The following is a 26,313-nucleotide window of genomic DNA, read 5'->3' on the forward strand; positions in this document are numbered from 1 at the left end:
TTCAGTACCATTATTATTTTTTATTATGTTTATTTATTTTTCATTTTATTTTACTTTTTGTTTTCATTTATTTATGGGGGGGGGGGGGGGGGGGGGGGGGGGTATGTAGTCAATTTTATGTCATGTGTACCATCTCTGTTTATCATCACATAAAACAAAAAATAAATATTGTTTTTAAAAAAGTTACATGAGTATCGGGAAAGTCTTGTGCGCAAGATGATGTTACTCATTCGCTACTTAAGTAAATGTGACACATGAGTCTGGATCCCTGTATGTTGCTGCATCACATGCAAGGGAGGCCACAAGTGAGCAGAAGGCAGACAGACCTGTTTCTGTGGTTAATTTTTCAAAGAGAAGTATTGCATTTATTTGATCATGAAATTGTCCAATGAGTGAGCCAATGTTCAGCTCAAAGAGCATCAGCCAAACAAGTTGGTGTTCAGAAAAGAAACACGAAAGTTGTGGATCTCTCATAACATCAACATCAGACTGTTTCTTTATTTTAGAGCAACTGTTGAAGAAGTTTGAACAGAAGTGTAATGAGCATTTTATGAGAAAATCAAACATCATAACTTTATATGACATCATATAAAGTTATAGTACCATATTGAAGGGGCTGTCTCATTGGAAGAATTACCACAGGAGGGCTGACCTTAAATCAATCATGTGAGTTTTCTGTGCTCAGACAAGCACAAACTAATCACACATCCTTTTTTATAGACACATTTGGCAACAAACACATACAAAAGCCCAGAACTTCATGAGTAGCAAAGGTCTTCTGTCATTCTCCCCCAGCTCAGCTTCTACTTCACAAAAATAGAAAAACTAAATGGTAAAATGACACAAATGGGTTGTTCCACAAAGATCCCTGGAATATAAAATGGAAAAACTTCTAATTATTGCTAGTTCTCGCTCTATTTGTATTTATGGAGGAATACATAAATTTTGACATGTCTGAAATGTTAGTTGTACAGGCTTACCTCAAGATGTTAAAATATTGAAGTGAACAGTTTTTTTGTGGAAGTGAAACAAAACAAGAGATGATTGGTTTTTATTGGGTCTCTGCATACGTCAGGATTACCAGAGTAGAACTTGAAACCAAACTCTGAAAATCATATCCAAGCAGGGGTTTATGTCTCCTTTTTAGTTATAATAAAAAAATAATAATAATAATAATCATAATCATAATAATAATAATAATAATAATAATAATAATAATAACTATAATAATAATAATAATAATAATAATAATAATAATTATTATTATTATTATTATTATTATTATTATTATTATTATTATTATTACAAAAATAAACAAATAAATAAATAAATAAATGGGCATAATACAATACTTTCAAGATAGGCAAAAAATGAATCTGCCAATGGTGTGAAAAAAAATGTTGGTTTATTTTTATTTTTATTTTTATATTAGGACGTTTTCTCATTTTAAGAAACGTTTTTACCAACAGGTGAGCCCAGAAAGACCTGAAAAACGTCATTTCACGTTTTTACTGACCATTGACAGGTTTGACATCTTTTCTTGGACGAGACGTGGACACGACAGCACTTGAAATTTCAGGTTAATGGTTCAAATTCTTATAAAAGGTTAATCTAAACGTAAATATGTCAGGTTCTGGGAGAAGGCACGTGTTCCTACCCTTCCCTCTCCTATGCCGTCATCGCCTGCTGACGCACAGGAAGTGACCGCCGGTGAAAGTATCATATGAAGGCAGAGTTACAGTGGGTTGCATAACACAACTGACCGGCAGAGATTCTTGACTGATCGGGGCTAACTCACAGCGGTGAACAGTAGAAACAGGCTCACACTGAATAATGGAGAACAGCTCAGTGAGTTCATCTCGCTCCTCGTGGAGTGACTGTTTTGTCCTCAAGCGGATCCGTATGTTGGTCCCTGTTGGATTCAAGGCTGAAATAATCGAGCTGTGCAAACTGGCAGGTCCAGTGGTGAGTAGGCTGCCTGTGTGAGATATCAGCGCCCCGTGACCCAGTTATTGGATGTCAAATATGTATGAATGACAAACTCTTTTTCTTGTTTTCATTCATTTTCCCCCAGTTGTTGGCTCAGCTCATGAGTTTTGCTGTGAGTTTTGTCAGCACTGTTTTCTGTGGTCACCTGGGGAGGACAGAGCTGGCAGGAGTTACTTTAGCTATAGCAGTAAGTCCTGAAAAACACATTAATCTTTAGTTTAAAGTTAAATTACAAGGGTAGAATAACTTAAACCACCTTTATTTGTTTTAATTGTGACACTTCTTTTTGTTTTAATTCTCAGGTTATTAATGTCACAGGGATATCTATCGGATCTGGTCTGGCAGGAGCTTGTGATACCCTGGTTTCTCAGGTATATGAGACCAGCTGACACTTCTTTTTGAAACAAGTGTTACAAGAATTGAAAAAAGAATATTTAATGACTAAAATGTCTTGTTTGTTTCAGACATATGGAGGACGTAACCTCCTGAGAGTTGGGGTGATCCTGCAGAGGGCTGTCCTCATTCTGATTTTAGCCTGCTTTCCATGCTGGGCGATCCTCATCAACACAGAACCCCTGCTGTTGGCTGTCAGACAGACACCAGAGGTGGCCAGGTGAGCTGTGACAAAATCAACCCATTATTCTCAGTTTCCATTAGTCATTTTGTCAGGAAAGATACTGTAACATTACTTGGATGACAAGTTTGATTCAATTCGACTCTATTTGTGTTAATATTGATGGCAACTCTCTCCCCAGGATAGCTCAGTTGTATGTGAAGATTTTTATGCCAGCACTACCTGTGAGTATTTCAAACAACTCTGTATGAAACTAGTCCTCTTCTAAAGGGGGTATTAATTTTATATCTTTTTTGTTGTTCTTTAGGCCACATTCATGTATTCATTGCTGACAAGATATCTACAAAACCAGGTAAGTTTATTAAAGAAAAACATAAAGTCACTTCATGTGTATCATAATGCGTCACCTCATATCCTGTGATCTGCTCTTTTTTGCACCACATGTATCAGATTAACAGGAAACTCTTATTATTTATCACAGACTCACATCCGACCCTATAGTCAGTTTATGTTACAACTCTGTACAATATCTAGTTCTGAGTCTTTGCCTGACATTTACCACCGCCTGGATTATCATTCCTGTACTTTAGGCTGATGTATTTCCTCTCTATGTTTAGTGTGGACTTTTGGGTCATTTTAGTTTCCTCCTGGCTCCACCTGTTGGTAAAACCTAGGAACAACGTTATGGTGTCAAGGTAAAGGTTGACAAAGATAAGCAGAGATTACAGATGCTTTTCAGAAACCAATAAGGACAGAAAAAAGAAAAGAAAGAAAATAAAAACTAAGAAAATACAGAAAGTAGGACAAAAAAGAAATAATAGAATAGAAAGACACTGGAAAAGAAACAAAGAAAAATGCAGAAAGTGAGATAGAAACATAAGGGGAAAAGTGATTGAAAAAGGAACTCAGAAAGAAAAATGAAGAAAGAGAAAAAGAATAAAATAGAAAAATTAGAAAGTAAGAAAAAATTGTGGCTGGGAAATAAAGAAAAAAGAGAAATATTGAAAGAAAAAGAAAAATTTGAATAAAAAATAAGTCAAGTAAGTCATAAAATAAGAAAAAGAAACCGAAACACAAACACATAAAGATGCAATGAAAGAAAAAAATGAACAAGATAGAAGAATGAAAAAAGAAAGTTGGAAAAAATGTAAATCCAAAATTTAAGCTTTACTATTATTCTTACTGCTGTGTTGTTACCAGTTTTGAAGGTTTACAGCTTCAGTACCTCTACTGGTCTCAGTAGTTTACACTTGCCCAATGTAGAGGTGTTTCTGTCTTCATCCCAGCCACCCCATCATGCCAGATTTCCTTTCTCTCTTCATCTGTCAAATAATTAAAAGAAAAATAAAGCTCAGAAAGCTCATGCAAACCCAATGATGGGTTCAGAAATATCTTTTGTGTCTCATTGTATTTCTCTTGAATGTTGATTTGAGGATATCAAATGTGTGTCATTTTTCCTTTAGAGCATCATATGGCCCCAGGTTATCACTGGGATTGTTGTCAACCTCCTTAACGCGCTCATCAACTACATTTTTCTTTATGCTTTGGATCTGGGAGTAGCGTGAGTATTCCCTGTTCACTCTTCGAGTAACTTTATAGATATTTGCCAGCATTACACAACCAGTTTCATGAACTAACCTTTGTTTACAGAGGGTCTGCTTTAGCCAACACCCTCTCCCAGTACTCCTTGGCCACTGTTCTCTATGCATACATCATCTGGAAAGGACTTCACAAGGCAACATGGGGAGGTGAGTACAACATGATCAGAACCAAAATGTGACGCAATCATAGACTCCAGTGTTTAAATTGTTTGTTATTCGGAATGATTTAAAGAGATAGTGCATATTAAGAGTCACTTCATTGCAGTTAGCCATAAGGCTAATTTTCATTTGTACCTGCATTTGTACCATGAATTTCCCTTCAGGGATGAATAAAGTATTTTATCTATCTATCTATCTATCTATCTATCTATCTATCTATCTATCTATCTATCTATCTATCTATCTATCTATCTATCTATCTATTTATCTATCTATCTATCTATCTATCTATCTATCTATCTATCTATCTATCTATCTATCTATCTATCTATCTATCTATCTATCTATCTATCTATCTATCTATCTACCTGTCAGGTTGGAGCAATTAGCAACATTTGAGCTAAAGTGAATGGTGACAGGCACAAAGAGATGTCTAAGTAGGTCTAAAAATGCAGGATGAAAGTCTTCTTTTTGATTAATTTGAAGACAAGACGGGTCAGAAACACCTGTTTGTTGATATTAAGCTGTAGATTAAGAGTCAAGACACTTAAATCGAAGGTTTCCCAAAGGACTGGATTTAGTCTTTATTTAGAAGTACATTTTGTTCTGCAATGGCTCAGCATCTGATCTTTCTTAATTTGAGGCGTACCTGTATTGTGAATAATTCAAGCTCATAACAAGCCATCAAGATTTATCAACTTATCGTCTGTCTCCACAGGATGGTCCAGAGAGTGCCTGCAGGACTGGGGCTCTTACATCTACCTGGCCATCCCCAGCATGGTCATGTTGTGTGTTGAGTGGTGGACTTATGAGATTGGAAGTTTTCTGGCAGGTAATGTCACGCCTCCCTTTCACACTATCAGTGATGTAAAGGTGGTAAATATTCAAACTGCTGCTTTTGATTTACAGGTCTGATCAGTGAGGTTGAACTTGGAGCTCAGTCAGTTGTATTTGAACTGGCAAATGTCGCATACATGGTAATTTCCTCCATAATATAATCAATAAGTAATTAAAGAATAACCATTTTGTTTGCATGCTCATGTGGTTGTTTTTGGTATTAGTTCCCCTTAGGGTTTGCCATAGCAGGCAACGTGAGAGTGGGGAATGCATTGGGAGCAGGAGACACAGAGCAGGCCAAACTGTCTGCTAAACTAACCATGTTCTGTGCAGGTCAGTATGCACTAACACTTTACGTTTGCTGTGATTGAGTGTGAGTTTAATATGGAATTCATGTCAAATGAGGGGGGAAAAAGATAGAGTTTTTGCTGAATACGTTAGACTGATCATATGATCATATGATCATACAAGCATAAAAAAACAAGTCTTTCACCATAAATAACTCTCATATCCTTTTTCATCTGCTGATAACTTCCACATTAAAGGACCTCTAAAATATCTATCTCATTACAAAACAGGCTGATAATAAAACAGAATTATCTTTATTACAGCCTATGTTTAGAATATATGATTTTAATTTGAAAAGTCATGTCAAAGTTAAATTAGTGCACAGATAGTTTTACGACTGCAGAGAATTTTTTCTCTCCACTCACCCTTACAACAGTATTTTTTGACAGTTGTAAGAAAATTCATATCATTTGATTTTACCCTGTTGTTATTTAGAAGTACATGTTAGTGATCACTGGGATAGAGGTCAAACTGTTTTATCCACCTGACTCACCAAAACTGATTGAAAATCCTGTACTGTAGCTTTAAGTTTGAGATGCGCTCCAGTAGAGCTACTCATTCACAAAAAGTTTAAGACACTGCTTGTCTTTTGTGAAAAAATAATTATTCCAGCACCTTAAAAGCTGAACTTTGTGGATAATTCATTCATTCCGTTTCACTTTACTACAGGGTCAGTCTCTGTGTGTCTGGCGATTATCATCGGAAGCCTGAAGGACCATATTTCTTATGTCTTCACCTATGATGAGTGAGTGTGATTTAATGTTATTTATTAACCACACAACATATGCTTTGTTGAACACTTGCCTCTGGGGGAGGTAACACATGTAGTAGAATGACCTTTGATCATTATTTTATGTAATGCCTCACAGTGCACTTTGACCATGGTCGTTTAAAATTTAACTTTAGATTAATGTTTGTGACTCAACTTCTAGTGATGAAAGGCAAGATAATGGATAACCATAAGCCAGTCACAGCATTACATCATTGCTGTAAAATCCTTGATGTCATCTCTCATATCTTTGACAGACAAATCAGGGAGAGGGTTGCTGATGTCATATCGTTTTATGCCCCATTTTTACTCCTGGATGCAATGTCTGTAAGTTTTCACACCATGTTTTCCACACTTGACATGAGTTTTCAGCCTCACCACATCACAAAACTTCTTAATTCTGTGTGTACGTCCAGGCTTCCTCAGGGGGGATCATAAGGGGAGCAGGTAAACAGAAAGTCGGGGCTATCTGCAACATTTTAGGGTACTACGGTGTTGGTTTTCCTGTTGGAGTGTCTCTGATGTTTGCAGCGAAGATGGGAATCAAAGGTGAGATTAATAGACCTGAAGCTGTATCTGAACTCAGAGTATTCTATTATTTTGGTTTTCTGCCTCTTTACAGTAAAATATCTTTACTCCTCATTAAACAAGATGTAAAACTCCTTCCCCTTAGGTTTGTGGACAGGCTTGTTCACCTGCGTGTTTCTGCAGTGCTCATTTCTGATTACCTACTTGGTGAGAATGAATTGGAAGAAAGCTACAGGGGAGGTTGGTATTCAGAGGATCATCTTCCAATTCTTAACAGCCTCAGGCTTTTTCTTGAAGCAGAGAAGTTGACACATTGTTTTTCTTTTAGGCTCAAATACGAGCAGGAGCTCAGGGGAGTTCCATGGATACAAGTAAGAGAGTCTGCACAAACATAATCCTGTTCAGCAAATAATGCATTCTGTTTCAGAAGTTTTAACAAATCAAATGTAGTTGAGCATAATAGTACACAAAGGTATATGTCATGACTCATGCATTCTCATTAATGTGTCTACTAATGTGGCAGATGATCCAGAGACCTTTCAGGGCCCTACAGACAGCATGGACCTGGTTGTTTCTGAGACGGTGGTAAAACCAGTTGAGAACGAGCTCCCTTTCAGGACTCTGGTCCTGCGTCGTGGTCTAGCTGTGGCTCTCATGCTCTTCATCCTGGCTGCAGGAATCATCATAAATTTGCTAATCACTAACTTAGTTACATGATTATAGGAAAAGTCATGTGTGCAAGGTGAAGTTACTTGTTAGCTACTGAAGCAAACGTGACACAGGAGTCTGGATCGCGGTATGTTGCTGCTCACATGCAAGAGAAGGCACAGATGAGCGAAAGGTAGATGGAGCTGTTGGTGTGGTTAATCTTTCAAAGAGAAGTATTGCATTTGATCATGAAATTGTTCAATGAGTGATCCAATGTTTAGCTCAGAGAGGATGAGTCAATCAAGTTGATGTCCAGAAAATAAAACGAAAGCTGCAGCTTTCTCAGAACATCAACATCAGTCTCTTTATTCATTTTAGAGCTGGAAGTTTGAACAGAAGCATAATGAGCATTTTATGAGAAAGACAAAGATTACAACTTCACATGACATACAATTCCCTTTTATAAAGTTGCAGTATTTTGAAATTGAATAAAAAACTGCCAATGAGTTGAAAAAATACAATTGTTTACTTTCTTGTATGATGACATTATTCTTAATTCAAGAAACTTGACATGCACAGTCTTCTTATTCCAGGTGTGGGTTTTTTCTTGGTTACAAGCAATTCAGACTAGGGGTGCACCGATCACAATTTTCTGGCCCATCACGGATCTTTAAAAAGCCTGATCTGCCGATGCCAATACCAATTTTTATTTTTTATTTTTTATTTGTTATAAGTGCCAGCATATACCTTCAATGTTCTAATCTTATTTTATTGAAAATCATAAAACAATATCTCTGAAACAATAAAAGCTTTATTTTTTTATTTAAACAACCAATAAAGGGCCCTGAGTTTTAGGTCTCGGAGCAAAAAGCAACAACTGATCTTATGTGCTTCCTAGAAGCACATAAGATCAGTTTCATATGTAAGGATGGGCCGATCACCGATCCCTCAAAATTAAGAAAATCGGCACCAATCAATCAGTGCATGTCTAACTCAGGCATCATAATTGTCATTTAATACCTTGACTTGTGATGTTTTTCTGTACTTGTAGGGTGAATGTGACTCACACTGAGTCTTAGGAATTAAGACATAAACACTTACCTAGATTAAAGCATTTGCTGTTCGACTTGCAGTATTTTGGAATAGCCAAGGGCTTCAAAAACTGCAAAGTAAAGTGGACAATGGGAACTTTGAACTTGCTGGCCAGCAGACTAAAAAAAAGGGGAAAAAAAACAAAAAACAACTCTACTGATTGAAGGAGGAGTCATCTTGCAACACAAACAACATAACAACAAGGTTTCATTTGTACCATGCTGGTTATGAAAGCTACAATCATCACTGCATATTTCCCTGCTTGCTCATCTTAACCCAGCATCCCTGGTTATTGGGGACAAGGACACACAGCATATTTAACAATTCTTACAGTTATATTTTGATTATTTGCTTAGAATCCTGAGAGAGGCAGATTTAATGCAGGAGATATACTCCTGCAGCGATTCCACAGATCAGCCTGCAGGGGGGGAGAGAAGCTTATTTATGTTTATATGGCACATGAATAAAATGAACTCAAACTGTGCATGGAAACATAGATTTAATGTCAATCCCACAGCCTCTCACAATCCTAAATTTTCACATAGAGCTTCTATCACCAAATGCAAGCACATAGAAAAGCATCTACATGTGATTTTTAAAGGGGCTGTGAGGAGTTTGTAATTGATCTTGAAATTTCAAGAAGGCTTCCATCTCGATAGATAACTGATTGTAATACACACTTTAAAATGAGATTAACAGTGCCAAAATTTATGGTAACAGGTTATTTTAAGTTGCTACTTCTTAGCTTCCCGATCAGGTTGAGCAGGACTGGACTGATTTATGGCACGCCTAAGTCTCTATGACAACACCACGCTAGCTGACCAAGTTTAGCAGTGTGATAAGATATCTGGGTTTTTCTCTGCCGAAAATGATTTCTATGATTGATTTGTTGTGATGGTGGACACTGGAGCCTACAGTCAGACAGAAAAAAGACAGAAGAGCAGAAGAAAGTTAAACCGGGAAGTGATACAGCCTGAGCTAAAGGCTAATACAGGGGCTAAGCTGTTTGTGATAATGTCCATTCAGAATCAGAATCAGAATCAGAATCGGTTTTTATTGCCAAGTATGCAGCACATACAAGGAATTTGACTCCGGCAGTTGTTTTCTCTAGTACAAGAGTGGACACAAACATGACACATAGACATGACAATAAAAAAGATAGATAAATAAAGATGTGGATATAGAAAAGGGCTGGGACCAACCCACATGCAGCAGTTATCCTGCAGGGGTCTGTTCAAACTTGAGAGTCTATCAATAAAATGAAGAGTGAGGCTACATTAGCTCAGCTTGGCAGATGACTGTCAGGATATAGCTAACCAGGATTTACTACTATTGTGCATTACCAACATGTCTCCACTAAATATAGACGGCTACTAAACTACATACAAACTGACTGTGTTTACATGTTGTGACATTAGCCTACATATATGCCGGAGCACCGGGCTGCCGATATTGCTACATATAGCTGGCTACTACAACATTTGCTTAATGTCACGTTACGAACTGTATCGCTATGTCACTGTACTGATAAATACTTTACCTCGGCACATTGTACCCATTAAAAACAAAAAAACACACACCTCACTAAAAGTCATTTACAACAGTGTGCGCGAGACTCCGGGCCAGAAGGTGGCGAGGCAGAACAATTAAAAAAGATCCTTCTCATAGCATCTTACAGATGTACTCTATGCGGCGTAAGTGCATGGTGAGTCAGCTAAACCCTGCTGTGTAAATCTAAATCTTTTTTTTTTTTCCTGAGATACTGGGGAAGCATAGGCAAGACATCTACTCTTGGTAGAGGTGATTTGATCAATGTGGGCTTGATTCACTTTAAATGCAGAGGGTTTAAGTTAAAGTTCATAATCCTCTCTTATGAGGAGCTGAGTAAGACAAGGTGAGAATGCTCAAACATCTTTGCCCAACAGAGACTTTTAGCTCTCCCAGTAAGACCATTTAAGATATATATAAGTAGGTGATATATGAGATCTATCTCTTAAGGTGCTGAAGAGGCATCCTAACCAGACATTTTTCAGTCAGAATGAGCAGTAGCTCTGTTTCAAGTCCAGACACTCTCTTGAGAAACAAAATTCACTGCAGTATCTACAATCTTTTACTTTAGACACTATCAAAAGGTCGTGCATAGACAGTAGATGAGGGTTTGGATTGTGGGTGAATTTTTAATCTTGGCACTCTTGGTAAAATCTCTCCTCATTAACTCCTGAATTCTTGCTAACGTTGAGCTTCTAACTTTCTAAGCTTTGTCTTTAGAATCCCAGCTCATGGTAAAAGCAGCTGAGGTACTCAAACTGCTTGAGGCAGAAACTCACTTTTTCAGATGGAGAAATTCTCTCTTTTTTCTGGCAGAGAATCAAGACCTAAAACTCTGAGGTGCTGACTCCCATTCTGATTACTTCACATACGGCAATCCACTTGAGTGCAATGACGCCAACAGAATCTCATCATCTGCAAAAGAAGAAGTTGTAGGGTCCACAAACTGGTCTCCCTTTGGTATCCTTACATCCTTGATATGAAAATCACTAAACAATTCAAGACCTTTGAGGAGGCCAACTCACTGGAGTTTTGTTTGACTGTGTTCTAAAGTTACTAAACCAGCTCTCACTTTGGTAATGCAAATCCTGCATGGCCTTTGGCACTATACTCGCCCACTGTTCTCCCACAGAAACCCCTCACAGGGCTCCACAGGAAACAGAGATGGTTGCCTTCTCAGATCCACACAACACGATGACTGGATAAGCAAACTCCTGTAACCTCACTAACAACTGTGCAAGAGTAGAGCTGGCTCACTGTTCCAAGACCAAAGTGGGAGACTGGATCCGGGGTTGTTCTGAAATGTGTCTAATATAGGCAATATAATGTGTGTCATGTGAGTAAATATGGTATCGATCCAGTCATCAGCCTTGTAACAGAACTGTAAAAGCAATCATGAGGCTCAGACTTTCTTCTTACATTTCAGTTTCGGCTTTGAAATGACATCCCCTTTGCCTTTCCCTCATGGAGCATACAGATGACCACTTACAGGAGAAACTAACACATAGCCTGACATCTCTTCATTTCCTGGACATCCACAGATGATTGAAACAATAAATTGCAACAGGTAATTGAAACACAGAATATGGTGCGGTTCCAGGCTGACATCACATCCCGGTTAACAATTTATTTTAGATCACAGCAAGCACAAGCTGCAATCACCTAACGCTACTTACAATTGGTTTTACTGCCCAGGTGTGTGTGCACATAATCTCAGGCTGTCTTGGCAAATGAGTTCCCACATCCTCATACTTTGGCAAGTCCATCCTCTTTTCAAAACCTGCCAAACTCTGCTTAAGGCCTATCGATTTCTGCTTTGAAGTCTCAGGCCTGTAAGTCTGTTTTCCTGACATCTTGACCTTTTCTTTGGCAGAGAAAGACCGTCATCAATCTTCAATTTTATGACTCAGCATTTCAGCAGCAAGGGCACCTTCAATCCAGACAGAGCGCAGCATGTAAGCTAAGCCAATTCTTGCCACAGGCTCTGTCATCCTCAGGATTAGGTACAGTTCTTCTCTGTGGGCCAGACATTCCCTGCTGTGCACACACAGGCAGCAGAAAAGATTGTCCTCAGCATCCTCCTGAGGATAATCGAGGGGATGCTAGCGCAGGGCTCTCAACAGAAGTGTCTGTCTTGTCTCGTGTACTTATCAGTTTCTCACAGGGATGTTGGTAAGGATAGAAGTGTTGTCACGATCACAGCTGCCCCGAAACTAACAAGATTTTCTGTGAGAAGATTGTAGCAAACACAAAATGAAGCCTGCATCACAACAAATGCAAAGATAGAGGATTGGGGTGGCAAAATGTATTGATCTTTAGTGGGTTAAAATGTAAAATACAATTATCTCCTGTCAAAGAGGATGTGGGGGACTTAAATTTTAGGTCATGTCTCATTGGCACATTGAAATTTTGGACCTCAAACACAGAATAAACCTGAATACAGGCCTTTGTTATACAGGAAGTGCTCTCTGCTGACATGCTTTGTGATTTTATGTTTTTTTTATTTATAGCATTGATTTATAGCCATATAAATAAGCAAAAAAAAGATACTAGCTGGTCTTCTTACACCACTTGTACTATCATCATTTGGGCTGACCATAGACAAATAATACAACTTAATTCTTGTAACATTGCAACATTTTTCTAAAAAAAATTCCAACATTTCCCTCTCTTAAGATAAAATTACAACTTCATTTGAACTGACATCCAGATGACCTCCGAACATGACGTCCGGGTAACGCCATGATGTTGTCCGGACATAGGAACCTGAAGTCAAGTCGGCGTCAAGATCGCATCTGGGTAACCTCCAGAAGACATCAGAACATACTGTCCAGATTCAATCTAAATTTGTGATTTCATCCACTTTCTAAGTTTAGTCTGGATGTTTTTTCTAGCAGCATCCTGAACAGCTGATTGACTTTAAAGACTCAGTTGCAGTTAAAAAAAAAAACTCAACTGAAGATAAATGCACAAAGAAGTTTAATCATTGATAGATTATTTGGCTGGCTGACTTTGTAATTGTCTTAGTGCTGCTCTTAAAATTCAGGTCTGAGTCTGTGATTTCTGACTTATTCAGTGGTTTTCGACAACAAAGACTGAAACCGCTCACCAGCTTTTAGTCTCTCCTCCTTGGCTCCAAATGAATCCCTCAGAGTAAGTGTTGGCACATCCACCCAATGATTTGTTTTAGGGGATTACTAAGGCTGTGAATAGTGCTGTGATCCCAGGGTGCTGTTGTTTTGAGCTTTTATTTTTACACAAATGATGTTTCCTGGGATCATGTAATCTTGCTTACTTGTATCACTTTTACGGACTATCCAATATATAACACAGGGGGCACCAAAAATAACAGAAAGTTAGATTCCTGTTGGTTAGGTCGTCTTGCACATTTTCTGAACTCATTTCTTAAATTAGCTTAACCCTGAAACACTGTAATAACAGTAAAACCATCACCCACGTTGGGTATATTTTACCCAATTTAAAATACCCAATAAAAACAACTTCTAAATCAAAACAAATTGCTAATTGCTGTAGCTGTATCACTCTATAACACAGGGGCTAAGCCGTTTGTGATAATGTTTATTTCAACCCACAGTCAGCAGTTATTCTGCAGTGGTCTGTTCAAACTTGAGAGTCTATCATTTAAATGAAGAGTGAGCTTATGTTAGCTCTGCTTGGTAGATGACTGGCAGGACATAGCTAACCAGGATTTACCGAGGTTACACATTACGCACATATCTTAGAGCACTGGACTGCCAGCTGTGCTAAATATAGATGGCTACTAATCTACTTACAAACTGAGAGTGTTTGCTTGTTGTCCTGTTAGCCTACATATACGTTGGAGCACCAGGCCGCCAATGTCGCTAACATATAGCTGATTGCTACAACATGTGCTTGATGTCACGTTTCAAACCGTAGCGCTACAGTACTGATAAGTCCCTTACCTCGGCACACTGTATCCAGTAAAAAGTTGTCTTGAACAAAGACAATTTGTTCCCCATCCAATATCCATTTAATTCCAAAACAAACACATACCTTGCTAAAAGTAATTTATGACAGTGTGCGGAGAGCCCGGGCCACAAGGTGACAAGGGAGTGCAATTAAAATAGATCCTTCTTATAGCATCTTTAAGCTAAACTATTTTAGTCCACCATTCTGCTAAATTCTAACTCTATCTCATTAGCATTCAAGCGCTTCCAGCTACATCTACAGATTGCATTCTCAGTCTTTATTCCCAACATACACTCAATACAAAATCACACACGTTCAATTGCCTCTCTTACCACGAGTGGAATAATGATTTATAAAAAATCAGGACCTATAATTTTAAACCTTCTGTGAATTACACTAAGAAAGCTCTAAAGAGGCAGGAAAGCATTCTTCACTGGAGTTAAAAGTGGATCAGGCAGCGATGAGTTACAGGGTAGCATAACTTAATAGTACATATTACCTTGATGTATAAAATTAGTTTTACAGTTTGTATTAGTATCAATTAAATATAATAAAAGAAGAAAAGAAGAAACTCCACAAGAGTGTCAAAATCAGTGTTTTCAAGACATGAACTTAATGTATGATCACAGCTGTCTCACACTGAAACCAGCACAGTGGTTAACATGTGATCAGGTGTGAACGTGGTGTTGATGAGATCCAAAGTAAAGTTGCTTGCAGACTGAGGAATTTCTGGTAAAGGTACAAGGAAGTGCACACATACTCCCACAGCCAGAAGTCCGACTGCTGCAAGCACAGTGAGGCCTCGCCTGATGACCAGCTGCGTGGTGGAGAGACTGCTCTTTTTCTGCTGGACTTCATTTCCTGGTTGCGCCCCCTTGTTCCCATCATAATCATGTGTGCTCACTGATGTGTAGCCATTAGCTGACTGGAAGAGAATGTTGATGTGTGTAGTTACAAATCCAGCAAGATAGCTGTTGTGTATGTTGTATTTCAAGTCTTTTAGAGGAAATTTGACAGTGAAAAGTGGCATTAATGTCTGTATTTAGCAAGCGATAGAAAGTCATTTCGGTTGTTCGTGTGAGGAACAAAGGCCACTTACGTTCCCATTACTTGCTGTCTGGTCAGCAGAGTTGTTACTTGACAGGGGAGCTGAGCTTAATAATGTCAGCTGTATCTTCTTCTGAGCGCGTTTCACCGCCTACAAGCAGAAATGAAAAACCTGACGGTCAATTTCTCCTCATTCAGGTAGGAAAGAAATGGAAATGAAATCTTTCTAGATTGATCTCCTCTGTGTATTTGTTAGTGCATCAGAACAGCGTGATACAGGTTGTCAAATTAGCCTGCAGACTACCTCCTCCGTCATCCTCTGCCAGTTCAGCTTGAAGATGACAATGATGTAGAAGGTGGACTGTATGGTGACACAAATGAGCAGTCCGAGCCAAAAACCTGCAGAGAGAAAGACAGAATAGTCTTTCAAAGGCACAGCAGGCTCCACTTATCATAACCTGCACCTCCTCTGCAGACATTCATCTTCATGAACGTCTGTGAAAGCAACTAAATATGGTCATTTTGCATGATTACCTAAAACTCTCAGTTTTGCAACATATATTAAAGTAACACTCAAAGAAAGTCCTATGCAGTAGTATCCGATGAAATTGGCCACAGCTGGTATCTTCTGTTTCCCCGTGCCTAAGAAGATGCCCGTGCTCACACACTAGGAGGAGATGAACATAGTCAACCTAGTTTGATGAGATTTGCAGCCTTGTGAATTTAGTTTGCTGTGCATACAAAGTAAGCTGATCCACTCACCACAAGACCATCAAAGAACTGGAGGAAGATGTAAGCGTTCATTAAATGTGAGATGTGACCAACAATTGTCCTGAAATGAAGAAAAAAAAAGCTTTAAGTAGCACTTCTGCATAAACTGCAGCTATTTAAGTGTGTAATAAGCTGTGGAGGCTCACTCATCAGAGGTAAATATGAGGCCAATCACTGATTTGGTAGAAGCGAGGAAAAGACCTTCAACAACCGCAATAGAACCTGGAGAAGAAATCCCTCAAACATGAATGATATGTGATGTTATCATCATACAGGGCCATCAGCAACTCCAGCGTATGAATAGCTAACCTGCAAAAGCAAACGACAGCTTGGTGGTAAGGATGGCCCTGGTGGTGTCTCCTGCACCGAGGGCGTTTCCCACTCGGGCACATGCTGCAGCTTGAATACCAAGAGGGAACTGTGGATGCATCAATATGCAAAAACCTACATTAAGAAATCTGAATGTAAGAATGCTGAAACCAGTGTTTGTTTTAGCATTCAAGGCTTTGTGATAGCTGAAACAAAGATAAAGATTGCTAGAGTTTTATAAACTCTTTAAAGGATTTAATTCATTTTAATTGAAAGTAGAATGCTCGGAATTTCAGTTTTTACCATGTAGACTATAAAAGCCACCATTATAGTAGCATGCTGGGCTGCCAGTTCCTCTTCACTCAGCATGCCTGGTTGACAGAAACAAAGGCAAAGCTGTCAAAGATGTTAGCTTTATTAAACCAACAGAAACAGGTCTCATGGGATTCAAATTATTTGTATTACCAGCAAAAAATCCTCCAAACTCATAAATCCACCATTCAAAACACGTCATTAAAGTGCTGGGGACAGCCAGCTTAAAGTAGGAGCCCCACTCCTGCAGTGATTCCGCAGACCAGCCTGCAGGGGGAGAGACACGCTTATGAATGTACACAGACTGATGCACAAGAGAAGACCTTGAATGTTCAATCCCTCACCTCCCCATGTCGTCACATGGAGCTTCTTCCACCAAATGTAGGCGAACAGAAGAACACAGATATAAATCCAGGACAGAGTATGGGCTGCTGCAGATCCACTGTGGCACACAAAGACAGGCAGATGAATCAGGGTGTGCAGATGTTTTCATGTGTAAAATGACTTGATGAGTTGTGTTAGTCCACCTACTAAACACCAAGATCCAGCCAGTGAAGTAAGATGTAGTTTGTCAACAAGTTTGCTATGTTTGCTACAGCAGCAGTGTACATCTGTGGCAATATGATACCCTGAGTGCAAAAACAGCAGAGGATGCAGTTAGTACCTGCCACTTCATGAATGTCTTTACATTAAAGCTTCTGTAAGGAACTTTTGGTGTGACTTTAACAGTATCCCTGCTGTGAGACTCAAATCCAGGACTGGGACTGTAGGACACACTCCATCTTTAAATAAAAGAAGCACCAAGGAACCCAGTGTCTAAAACACTGGGTCTAAGATGTTTGGTTGGTTTAAAGAAGACAGGTTTCAGATATTTTTGAGCTTATTAAACACCTGCAGTAATCCCCTGCAACAGAATCAATGACCATCATTTAAATCCTGAGAGAAGCCGAGTGTATCAGTCAGGGTATAAATGAAATGTGTTTTCTACGCATCCTAAATCCTTTCATTGAATGGTTAGGGATGACACAGCAATCTTCTTTAAGATAAGTATATAAAGAAAAATTACTAATTATTAGGACTCCGAATAGACTTTAACCCGGGTAATGGGGACTTAAGTAGGACTTGACCCAAAAATCTTTTTATGACACAGAATCAACCCAGACTTTTGCACTAAGGACTCAAGACTGCATTCGGTCCATGGATAGGTGACTGCAAAATGCAGCTTTAAATCTGAATTATATATGTGAATAAAAATCTCACCCTGCTGTCCATTAGCATTTAAATGCACCACTCAAAAATAACTCAACAAGGCTGAAAAACCCAACAAAGACTGTTTTGTCAGAGTGAAGCTGATGACTTAATCTGACATCTACCCTGCTGCAGGAGCTTACAGTATTAAAACAGCAGGTAGTATAAAGGGATGGGTATCTATAATCAGTTTCTGTAACAAATGGATTAGAAAAAGGGTTGATCCATCATCATTAGCATCTAGGCCTCACAGTTTCATTGTTGATTCTTCACATTATGCCAGAGTAGCTGGAGTAGCTGGCATAATGCCATAATACTCTGGTATTATGCCAGAGTAACAAGTCATGTGACTTGTCACCCGTTTATCAAGCTTGTCAGTCAGCTGCAGAATTTCCAAGACAATGGAGGACAGATCGAAGTGATTTTTCATGAGGTAAATGAAATTTGGGGGTATGACTCTGCACTGTGTGCTCCCTGCCCTCCCATGTGCCCATATGGAATGCCAAAACTTGAGGCGGGGAGAGAACACCTCAGAACTAAACAAAGTATTTAGTTTCGTGTCAACAAACCATTGTTAAGGCAGGACCACTCTCGACAAAGGAATTTTATATTTGCATGCAATGAGTTATATAGTTGGTGGTATAGCTTTGTCCTGGGAGCTTCCTGCCCTCCAAATGCCAAAGCCAGAGGTAGGGAGAGCACATCTCCCCTTTCTTTTGAGTGCTTCATTTATGCACAATTTTGGTAACATTTATTTTTTTAATCTTGCAAAGGAGTAAAAGTATTAATTTAGTACTATTCTAAAATCTCTACTGAAAGTTCCTCTCGGGAGCTTTAACTTATGACTACATGTTTGATTCTCCAACACAAGTAGTGTGTACAGGACTTTAGTGCACCTGGTTCTGCAGATAAGACACCTGAAGCCCATGAAGTAACATTGCCTGGAGAAAAAAGGAAAGAAAAAGATTTAGAAAGAGATTTAAAAAAAAAAAAAAAGTATTTACGCATCACAGAATATGTTTTCAGTCTGGCACAGGAGGAGGTGAGAAAGGAGTCAGGACTCACAGGTACAGCTGGGAGGAAAGCTGTCATGTACAATTGGGCTATTCTGAAATGAAGGAGATGTGTTCTTATTTAGGGATTTGGATATTGGTGAGTACGTCAGCCACTAAAATAATGATTGGCGTTCATATTTTAAATTGAAGAGTGATGATACTCAAAAACAACAGAGTCATGCTAGCATAGTTTAACGTCAAAGCTAACAGATCACTGGCACTAAGGGTTCTCAACTTATCTTAGGTTTTTCTTTAATTGTCACAAGGCAAGTTTTACATATGCACTGTGTCTTTGTTACCTGGCCACTTCAGGGTCCTGACCCATTAATAATAGGATGGGCTCAGCATTAATGAGGAGGCCCCAGCTGGGCAGACAGAACAGCAACAGGATGATGGTGCCCCGCTGAAGAATCACCCCCACCCGTAGCAGGTTCTTACCACCAAATGTCTGCAGAACGGCGCACAAAGTGTTAATCATTGGTGGAAACAGAGTAATGAACAGCTGGGAGCTGGACTAGGGCTGATTTAAGGGTCAAAGGACAAAGTATTTTCCAAACCTGAGACACCAGAGTATCACATGCAAGTCCCAGACCACATCCTACAGCTGCTGTAGTAACATTTATCACCTGGAAAAAAAAGAAACATAGATGAGAGTTTGGTAAGCGTAACATTGCAATGATACACGTAAGAAAATGTGTATTGTATAAATCATCAGGAGTCGTAATAACTAGTTTCCTGTGGTTCCATTCAATTTTCTTTCCTGAAACTACATTTCTCTGGTGACTTTTCCTCGTGCAGCAAACAGAAGACCACTTACAGCACTAGCTAATCCATAGCCAGCCATCACATTATTTCCCAGTCGCCCACAGAACATTGTAACCACAAATGGAAGGAGGTAATTGAGGATTCGAGAGAGGACCTAGAAAGACAAACACAGACAGCACAGCAGCAAGTAATGACTGCCAGCACCCAGGTATGATAATGTTCACAACAGTTATTAAAAGTTGTCATAGATTAGCACTGCACTGACGATGTGTCACGCTGTCATCCTTTTGAAACTCGACAAACATCGCTTTTGTTTGACGGATGCTCATTCTGAACCTCCAACATTGAGTCAATTTTTTCTGGCATGTTAAACAGAAGAATCTCATCAATCAGGAGCACAGAATGCAAACAGAGCTGGTCCTTACCAGAGGCCCAGTCATCCTCAGGATGTGGTACAGCTCTTCCCTGTGAGTCGGGGGGATCTTACTTCGCACCCACTTGCAGCAGAATAGCTTGTCACTGGCCCCCATCATGTCCTTGTGATCATCGGCTGTCTCAGCTTTTACCACAGGAGCGTCCGTCTTCCCTGACATGTTTGTTTCTTCGATGCTCTTTGAGGATAGAATTCATCACTGTGTAAAGTGTTTCATCAACTTGAAAGGTTACTAATTAATGCGCTGGAGGTTAGTTTCTCACACTGCATTTCAGGTGTGACACTGTCGACTAAAACTGCACATGAAAATGGAGAGGCACAACAGGTATAATATGTAGAACTGTATCATGCTACAGTGTTAATTGCACAAATCATAATTTAATTCTGAGATTTAGAAGAAGTGAAATAAATTACTTTTTAATTTAAAATTTTAATTTTGCATATTTTAATCATGTATTTACTGAGTGAAGTTTTATATTGCCTTTAGCTGCCTCTGTATGAAGCATACTAAATAAATAACCTGCCTGTGTTCATCCTCTGTTGTCAGGTATGATATGCGCACAGAGAGAGGGTGTGAATACATGATTACTTGTGAGCTTCTTTTGCATATTAATGGCCGCATAAGTCCCCTATGAAGAAATGAGCTCAGTCAGTCTCAATCAATTCAAAATGACATTTACATTATACTGTTTGAAACTATTAAACATTAACATATCCAATGGTTTAGTGTCCTACAGGGGAGCATTAAAGGTTAACCAGCTGATTCTTTGACAGCATTTGTAATGAGATGCTGCTATCAGGCAGCAACCTCATTCAAAGAGACATCTGCAGCACAGTGATAGCGTGCATAAGTGCCTAGAAACTGTCAACTTAGCATTCTTCTTGCAAAATCCTGCTCTGTTTGCTCACTTCTTAGCAACTTTTGAGTTCTCATTATTGGATTTTCCTCCAAGTCAATAAAAATATCATAACTAGAAGCTTGTCTAGTAGAATCATAGTCAATTTCAAGGAAGCAAGTCTTCACTCACTTTGCTTTGACAGTGGACTCTTTAATATCATAGTTCAGGTCCATGGTACAATACTCAAACTCATAAGCTCAAACTAAATTCTACATAGCAAGACACTGCGTATCACTTGTCCCTAAAAGAATAGAATAAAAACAAACCTAGATTCTTTTTCAGTGCTGTAGCTGGGCTGAAAAACAGTCACAACTCTACTGAGCCATGCATTCCTCCATTGTTTAGCAGTGAGGACCCTATGAGCCTCTTTAACAATAAGCAATTAAAGACTAGAGATAAAATTTGTAACATCTTGCTTTCAACTGCAGACTGCTGTAGAATTTGTGACTGGCTGCAAAATCACAGAAACAGCACTTGAACTAAATGAATACTTGGACTGCTTACCTGTTAACCTGTCAGGGCTAGTTTAAACTTGTCCTTTGGACCCCGTCATAGCTTGGCTGCTGGAGGAAGTCTTTTCCCTTGGTTGGCCCCCTTTACTACAGATGATTGATGTGACTGTATTAACAAAGGAATGGAGCAGAGGGCATCCCTAGGGTTAAAGGTCAGGCTCTTTTTACAGAGGCCACACAACACTTCATTTTTCTACAGCTATGATAATATTCCCCAAAGGTGCACCTGCTGTTCATCAGTTTGTGTTTAGTCTGAGTTTGACAGTAAACTGTAATTCACACAGAGGCCTCACTCTGTCTTCCTTCAGTGGTATGAGACTCAAATATAAAACTGATTTCCTCGACACTTTGCTGAAATAACATAATGCAAATTAGTCAAAATTCAAGCTCTCACTTTTATTTCTGCAGTTAAACTATAAACTGCTTTAATCAGGAAGTTAAAGTCCTATATGACATCAAAAATGTTCCTTATCTGCCTGTACCTTTAGCACTTAATTCTTGAGCTCCTGCAGGTCCTCTGCTATGATGATCAAACACTATGTGTCGCCAGCCAGAGGTCACCACCCAGGTCAAACAGCAGCTCCCACGTCGCTTCAATTGCTGCCTTCCCTTTAATACAATGCTCAATGAACAGCACTCTGCTCAATACAGCTACACCTCCTGAGTAAAAGTAAAATAGCAAACCAGCAATTTAGCAAAACTTTAAAACTACATGTTTTTGACTGTGTATTCTGCCGGCAACGCCAAAATAGTGTAACTAAGTTTTGTCATATTGAGATCCTGTTGTACTTAACGTTTTAACACAGGGTTTAAATTCTCTTTTCGTGAAAAAAAAGGCAGTCTACAAATAAGTACAAAGAGATAATTTACAAATGTTAAAAAAATCTTTTATTTTTCAAACATAAAACATAAACTCCTCTAATCAGGAGGTCAAAGTCCCCTCAAACACTGAGGATAAAGTTTTGTTTTGTTTTGTTTTGTTTTAATCTGATGTTTCTGTAAGCAGGGCACGTGATTCCTCACATTGTACCGACAGAAACTCAGATACAGCTTCAAAAGTTTACTAGGAGACAGACTAAACTCTAACTGCATATTTACAGAGTTCAGATTAAACAGACATCAAGTCAATCATCAATCACTAAACACATTTAAACCATGATGAAAAAGATGAGGGGAAAGGGAAGGTTTGGATGGCTTTTGATAAAATAGAAGAAGAAGAAATCAACAGAATCGGCATTAAAAAAACAAAACCTCTGAAATTAACAAATACCACTCTTCATCCCCATCCCCATCATCACCATCATCATCATCATCATGTATTTATGCTTTACACTTACAGAAATCTCCAGCAGAAAATTTTTCAGTGATTGTTTATCTGATGTGTGAATGCATGGAAATAGCTTCCTGGTGAAAGTGTGTGTGTGTGAAGGTGTGTATGTGTGTGTCAGTATCAGGATCAGAGAACAACAGCTCTCCTCTGTCACAGTCCAGATTCACTCTGATCCTCTGGAGCTTCTTCATTACTGACAGAACAGTGTGACGATCTGATGAGCAGCCTGCTCTGTATTTACCTTTGGAGTACCGTATTTCCCAATATCCAGACTCTTTGGGTCCCTCCTTCTGAACTCACTGTGACATTACACCCAGGCTCCAGTCTGTACTGTCTCCAACCTTGACGCCCAGCTGTGAGTCCCTGAGTTAAAGCTCTCAGATCCCAGGACATAGTAAGGTGTCCTCTGGATTTTCAGGAACTTCCTGTTTCTCTCCTGGTCTCGCAGAGGTTAGATCCTCAGACAGGATGAGCACTGGAGCAGCTGTGTTTGGGTCCAGAATCACAGGACTATAGGATTCTAAGTGCTTCATCTTGTACCAGACGTTGCAGCTCAGGTTGCCCAGGTGTTTGGCCTGCTCTATCAGAGCTCTTGAGGGCAGCTGTGGATCCTCCAGCAGGGGTCGCTCTTGGACTCTTTCCACTGCAGCTTTCTAGTTTTTTAGGAATGAGATGTCTCCGGCTCCCAGCTCATCCTCTGTGTCTCTGACTATGACTGAAAGAGATACTATTTCTCTGCTCAGAGCCTCTATCTGCTTCGTCATCCTCTGACTCTTCTGCTCCTCCTCATCCCTCAGTGCACACAGCCTGGCTTCCTCTTCCTCCTCGAGAAACAGGCGAAGCTTCTTAAACTCCTCTTTGAGTTTCTCAGAGTACAGACTGCAGAAGTCCTCTGAAGGTCCCTGACCCCTCCCCTGGAGGAAACTCTCACACAGGTTCTTTAAAGTAGATTTAGGAATTTTAGTTTCCTTTGAACTTCTCCTCTTACAAAAAAGACACTCCCCGTCCTTCTCCATCCACAATCTCTGCAAACAGTCTCTACAGAGGCTGTGACAACAGCAAGACTGATCTTCCTTCAGTCTGAATGACATTCTGTTTGAGAGAGAAGCTGAAGACATAGCTTTAGGAAATTCACACTTTAATCATGCCCCCGGGTTTCTACCTAGTCCTGTTACCCTAATACATTACCCCCTTTGAAAAATTTGGACTATCCCACAAGTCACATGTTCCACAAGAAGAAACATCATTCAGATCCTCTGCAGATCACGCATTTATTTTTCTGTGTACTTTGTGGTATTTAAGCTATGACTCAATCCTGTTATCTAATTTTTGTTTTTTGTTGTTTATTTTGAGTTTTTGTTGAATCACTATACTTTGCTTAGTGTGAACATACTAGCATAAATGCCATGTGGCTTTATTTCATGTGTTTGCAAATTTTTATGCTTAAAATCTAGTTCCTGTTACCGTCAGTCCTATTCATCAAATAAGTAGTAACAGGACATGGCGTTGTACAGGCAGATTACACAGCATTCTTGGTCTCAGAAATCTTTTAGACTGTACAAACCCACAAAACTTTCTCCCAGTTCAAGCTTCACCTGTTAGTCTGCTGTTATCTTCGCCCATTCGCACACAGCGCAAGCTAAATCTGTTGTATTTCCTCACTAGGAAAGACAGTTAGCGAAGACGCCTTTCTCTATAGTGGTTCTTCTAAAGGTTGGTAGCTGTGTGAGGTCGAGTCTAGAGCTCAGTAGCCCTTGTTTACCAAGGCTTGACCACCAAACCTCTGAACTCCATGAGTCTATCAGTAACGGAAAACAACTTCCTGCATAGACAGGAAACACAAAAATTTACAAGATAAAGTCAGTTTAAAGGGGAAATGTTTTGTCACCACATAAGAGGGCTCGATGATCAACACTTATGCATTACTTTTCTCCTTCCACATATAAATATATAAATATATATATATATATATATATATAAATATATATATATATATATATATATATATATATATATATATATATATATATAGATAGATAGATAGATAGATAGATAGATAGATAGATAGATAGATAGATAGATAGATAGATAAAGATATATATATATATATATATATATATATATATATATATATATATATATATATATATATATATATATATATATATATATATAGATAGATAGATAGATAGATAAAGATATTGATAGATAAAGATATAGATATATAGATAGATATAGATAGATAGATAGATAAAGATACAGATATAGATATATATAGATAGATAGATAAAGATATAGATATATAGATATATATATATAGATATATATAAGTGTGTGTGTGTGTGTGTGTGTGTGTGTGTGTGTGTGTGTGTGTGTGTGTGTGTGTGTGTGTGTGTGTGTGTGTTAAGAAAAGAACACTTATAGCTGTGGGCAAAACTGTTGTAACAGGAAATGACAAACAAAATGCAGCATTTTCTTCAACATCACCCCTTTGAGAATCTGACAGCCCCTTGGAGTGACAACCCAAAACCCTGCAGGCTTCATGTTGGCTAAATCAATCAGGCTGTTAGTTTGAGACCCATGAATCCCATGTACTGCAGCTCATGTTATTTGTATCTGTCACTAGTTATTTTCCAAACGCTGCTCTTTCATTTGTGTTTGCTGAGCCCATCACAATGAATCCTGCATCTCTGATCTCCCATGTCTGCTTTTTCCTGAACCCTGTCTATAGTGTGTAGCATCTTCTCAGTCTGCTTTCTGCACTGTCTCCTGAGATTTTTTATCTTTACATGTCAACCATTCTTTGCATACAAGCACAGGGTGGAAAGCAAATGTTTGGTCATAATGTTGTACAGCTAAAACCCAGGGTTAATAAGACTATAGATGTAGCCTGTGTCACTACAGTACAGTGACAGCATTATGGAAGAAAAAGAATAATGTTTACAGCAAGATCCAGGACTACTAGTATTACAGATGCAGCCCCCACCATAACTTCACATAGTTAAACATGATAAATGGACTACCAAAGTGTCCTTGAGAAAGACACTGAACCCCAGATTGCTCCTGCTGTTGGTCAGAGGTGTGTGGTTGAGTATGAAAGTGTTGGCTAAACTGATTGTTCCCTACCATAGTAGTCTCTGCATAAGTGTGAATCTGGCATAAATGTGGCTTTGAGTGGTCAGAAAGACTATAATGCTATATCAGTATGTGTACCTGTAAATCACTACAATAACACGACTTGAAAGCATCACACAAAGTGGTAAGAAGGTTTTTTGATACAGCTATTGATGTTATGTTAGCAAAACAACATTGAAAATTCACACAGGGAAATTAAATAGCTAATAGTTTTCAAGTTAGCTAATGTTTTTGAGTGTTAGCTAGCTAACAGCATTATTATCTAACTCATCAGTGACAGCGGCTAATATATAACTAGCTTGTGCTACAGTGACAGCATAATAAGAATAGTTCTTTGTGTGTGTGTGTGTGTGTGTGTGTGTGTGTGTGTGTGTGTGTGTGTGTGTGTGTGTGTGTGTGTGTGTGTGTGTGTGTGTGTGTGTGTGTGTGTGTGTGTGTGTGTGTGTGTGTGCG

General features: G+C 38.9%; 2 protein-coding genes across 2 annotated transcripts; one reads left to right on the plus strand and one right to left on the minus strand.

The window, feature by feature from the left end:
* The first annotated feature begins 1,710 nt into the window (after window positions 1–1,710).
* LOC141798359 (multidrug and toxin extrusion protein 1-like) lies at window positions 1,711–7,889 on the plus strand. Its single transcript, XM_074680259.1, has 17 exons — window positions 1,711–1,965; window positions 2,075–2,176; window positions 2,292–2,360; window positions 2,454–2,602; window positions 2,745–2,787; window positions 2,871–2,915; window positions 4,027–4,124; window positions 4,214–4,311; window positions 5,042–5,155; window positions 5,233–5,300; window positions 5,385–5,493; window positions 6,178–6,253; window positions 6,535–6,604; window positions 6,694–6,826; window positions 6,951–7,045; window positions 7,134–7,176; window positions 7,329–7,889. The coding sequence occupies exons 1-17, from the start codon at window positions 1,834–1,836 to the stop codon at window positions 7,520–7,522; spliced, it is 1,638 nt and encodes a 545-aa protein (XP_074536360.1). The 5' UTR covers window positions 1,711–1,833; the 3' UTR covers window positions 7,523–7,889.
* A 6,033-nt stretch (window positions 7,890–13,922) lies between these two features.
* Window positions 13,923–23,722, minus strand: LOC141797981 (multidrug and toxin extrusion protein 1-like). The gene is made up of 19 exons (XM_074679722.1): window positions 22,967–23,722; window positions 21,388–21,501; window positions 19,977–20,162; window positions 19,604–19,705; window positions 19,344–19,412; window positions 19,086–19,234; window positions 18,797–18,839; window positions 18,628–18,672; window positions 17,015–17,112; window positions 16,828–16,925; window positions 16,637–16,750; window positions 16,475–16,542; window positions 16,172–16,280; window positions 16,009–16,084; window positions 15,854–15,923; window positions 15,626–15,758; window positions 15,396–15,490; window positions 15,144–15,242; window positions 13,923–14,969 (listed from the first exon to the last, which is right to left on the minus strand). Exons 3-19 carry the CDS (start codon window positions 20,142–20,144, stop codon window positions 14,679–14,681), a joined length of 1,827 nt encoding a protein of 608 aa, XP_074535823.1. The 5' UTR covers window positions 20,145–20,162; window positions 21,388–21,501; window positions 22,967–23,722; the 3' UTR covers window positions 13,923–14,678.
* Window positions 23,723–26,313: the final 2,591 nt, after the last annotated feature.

Source organism: Halichoeres trimaculatus, unplaced genomic scaffold, assembly GCF_033239565.1.
Source record: "Halichoeres trimaculatus isolate MK-OKI-2021-1 unplaced genomic scaffold, fHalTri1.1 fHalTri1_scaffold_9, whole genome shotgun sequence".
NCBI classification, from domain to species: domain Eukaryota; kingdom Metazoa; phylum Chordata; class Actinopteri; order Labriformes; family Labridae; genus Halichoeres; species Halichoeres trimaculatus.

Bases quoted from the DNA above. Each gene is read 5' to 3' on its own strand.
- LOC141798359 (XM_074680259.1), top strand. From the start codon at position 1,834: ATGGAGAACAGCTCAGTGAGTTCATCTCGCTCCTCGTGGAGTGACTGT. The intron at 5,301-5,384 runs GTAATTTCCTCC...TTTTGGTATTAG, and splicing joins TGGCAAATGTCGCATACATG to TTCCCCTTAGGGTTTGCCAT. The intron at 6,254-6,534 runs GTGAGTGTGATT...TATCTTTGACAG, and splicing joins TATGTCTTCACCTATGATGA to ACAAATCAGGGAGAGGGTTG.
- LOC141797981 (XM_074679722.1), bottom strand. From the start codon at position 20,144: ATGTCAGGGAAGACGGACGCTCCTGTGGTAAAAGCTGAGACAGCCGAT. The intron at 17,113-18,627 runs GTGCACTAAAGT...TTTTGCACTCAG, and splicing joins TGTCTTATCTGCAGAACCAG to GGTATCATATTGCCACAGAT. The intron at 15,924-16,008 runs GTGAGCCTCCAC...TCTTCATTTCAG, and splicing joins CTCATATTTACCTCTGATGA to GACAATTGTTGGTCACATCT.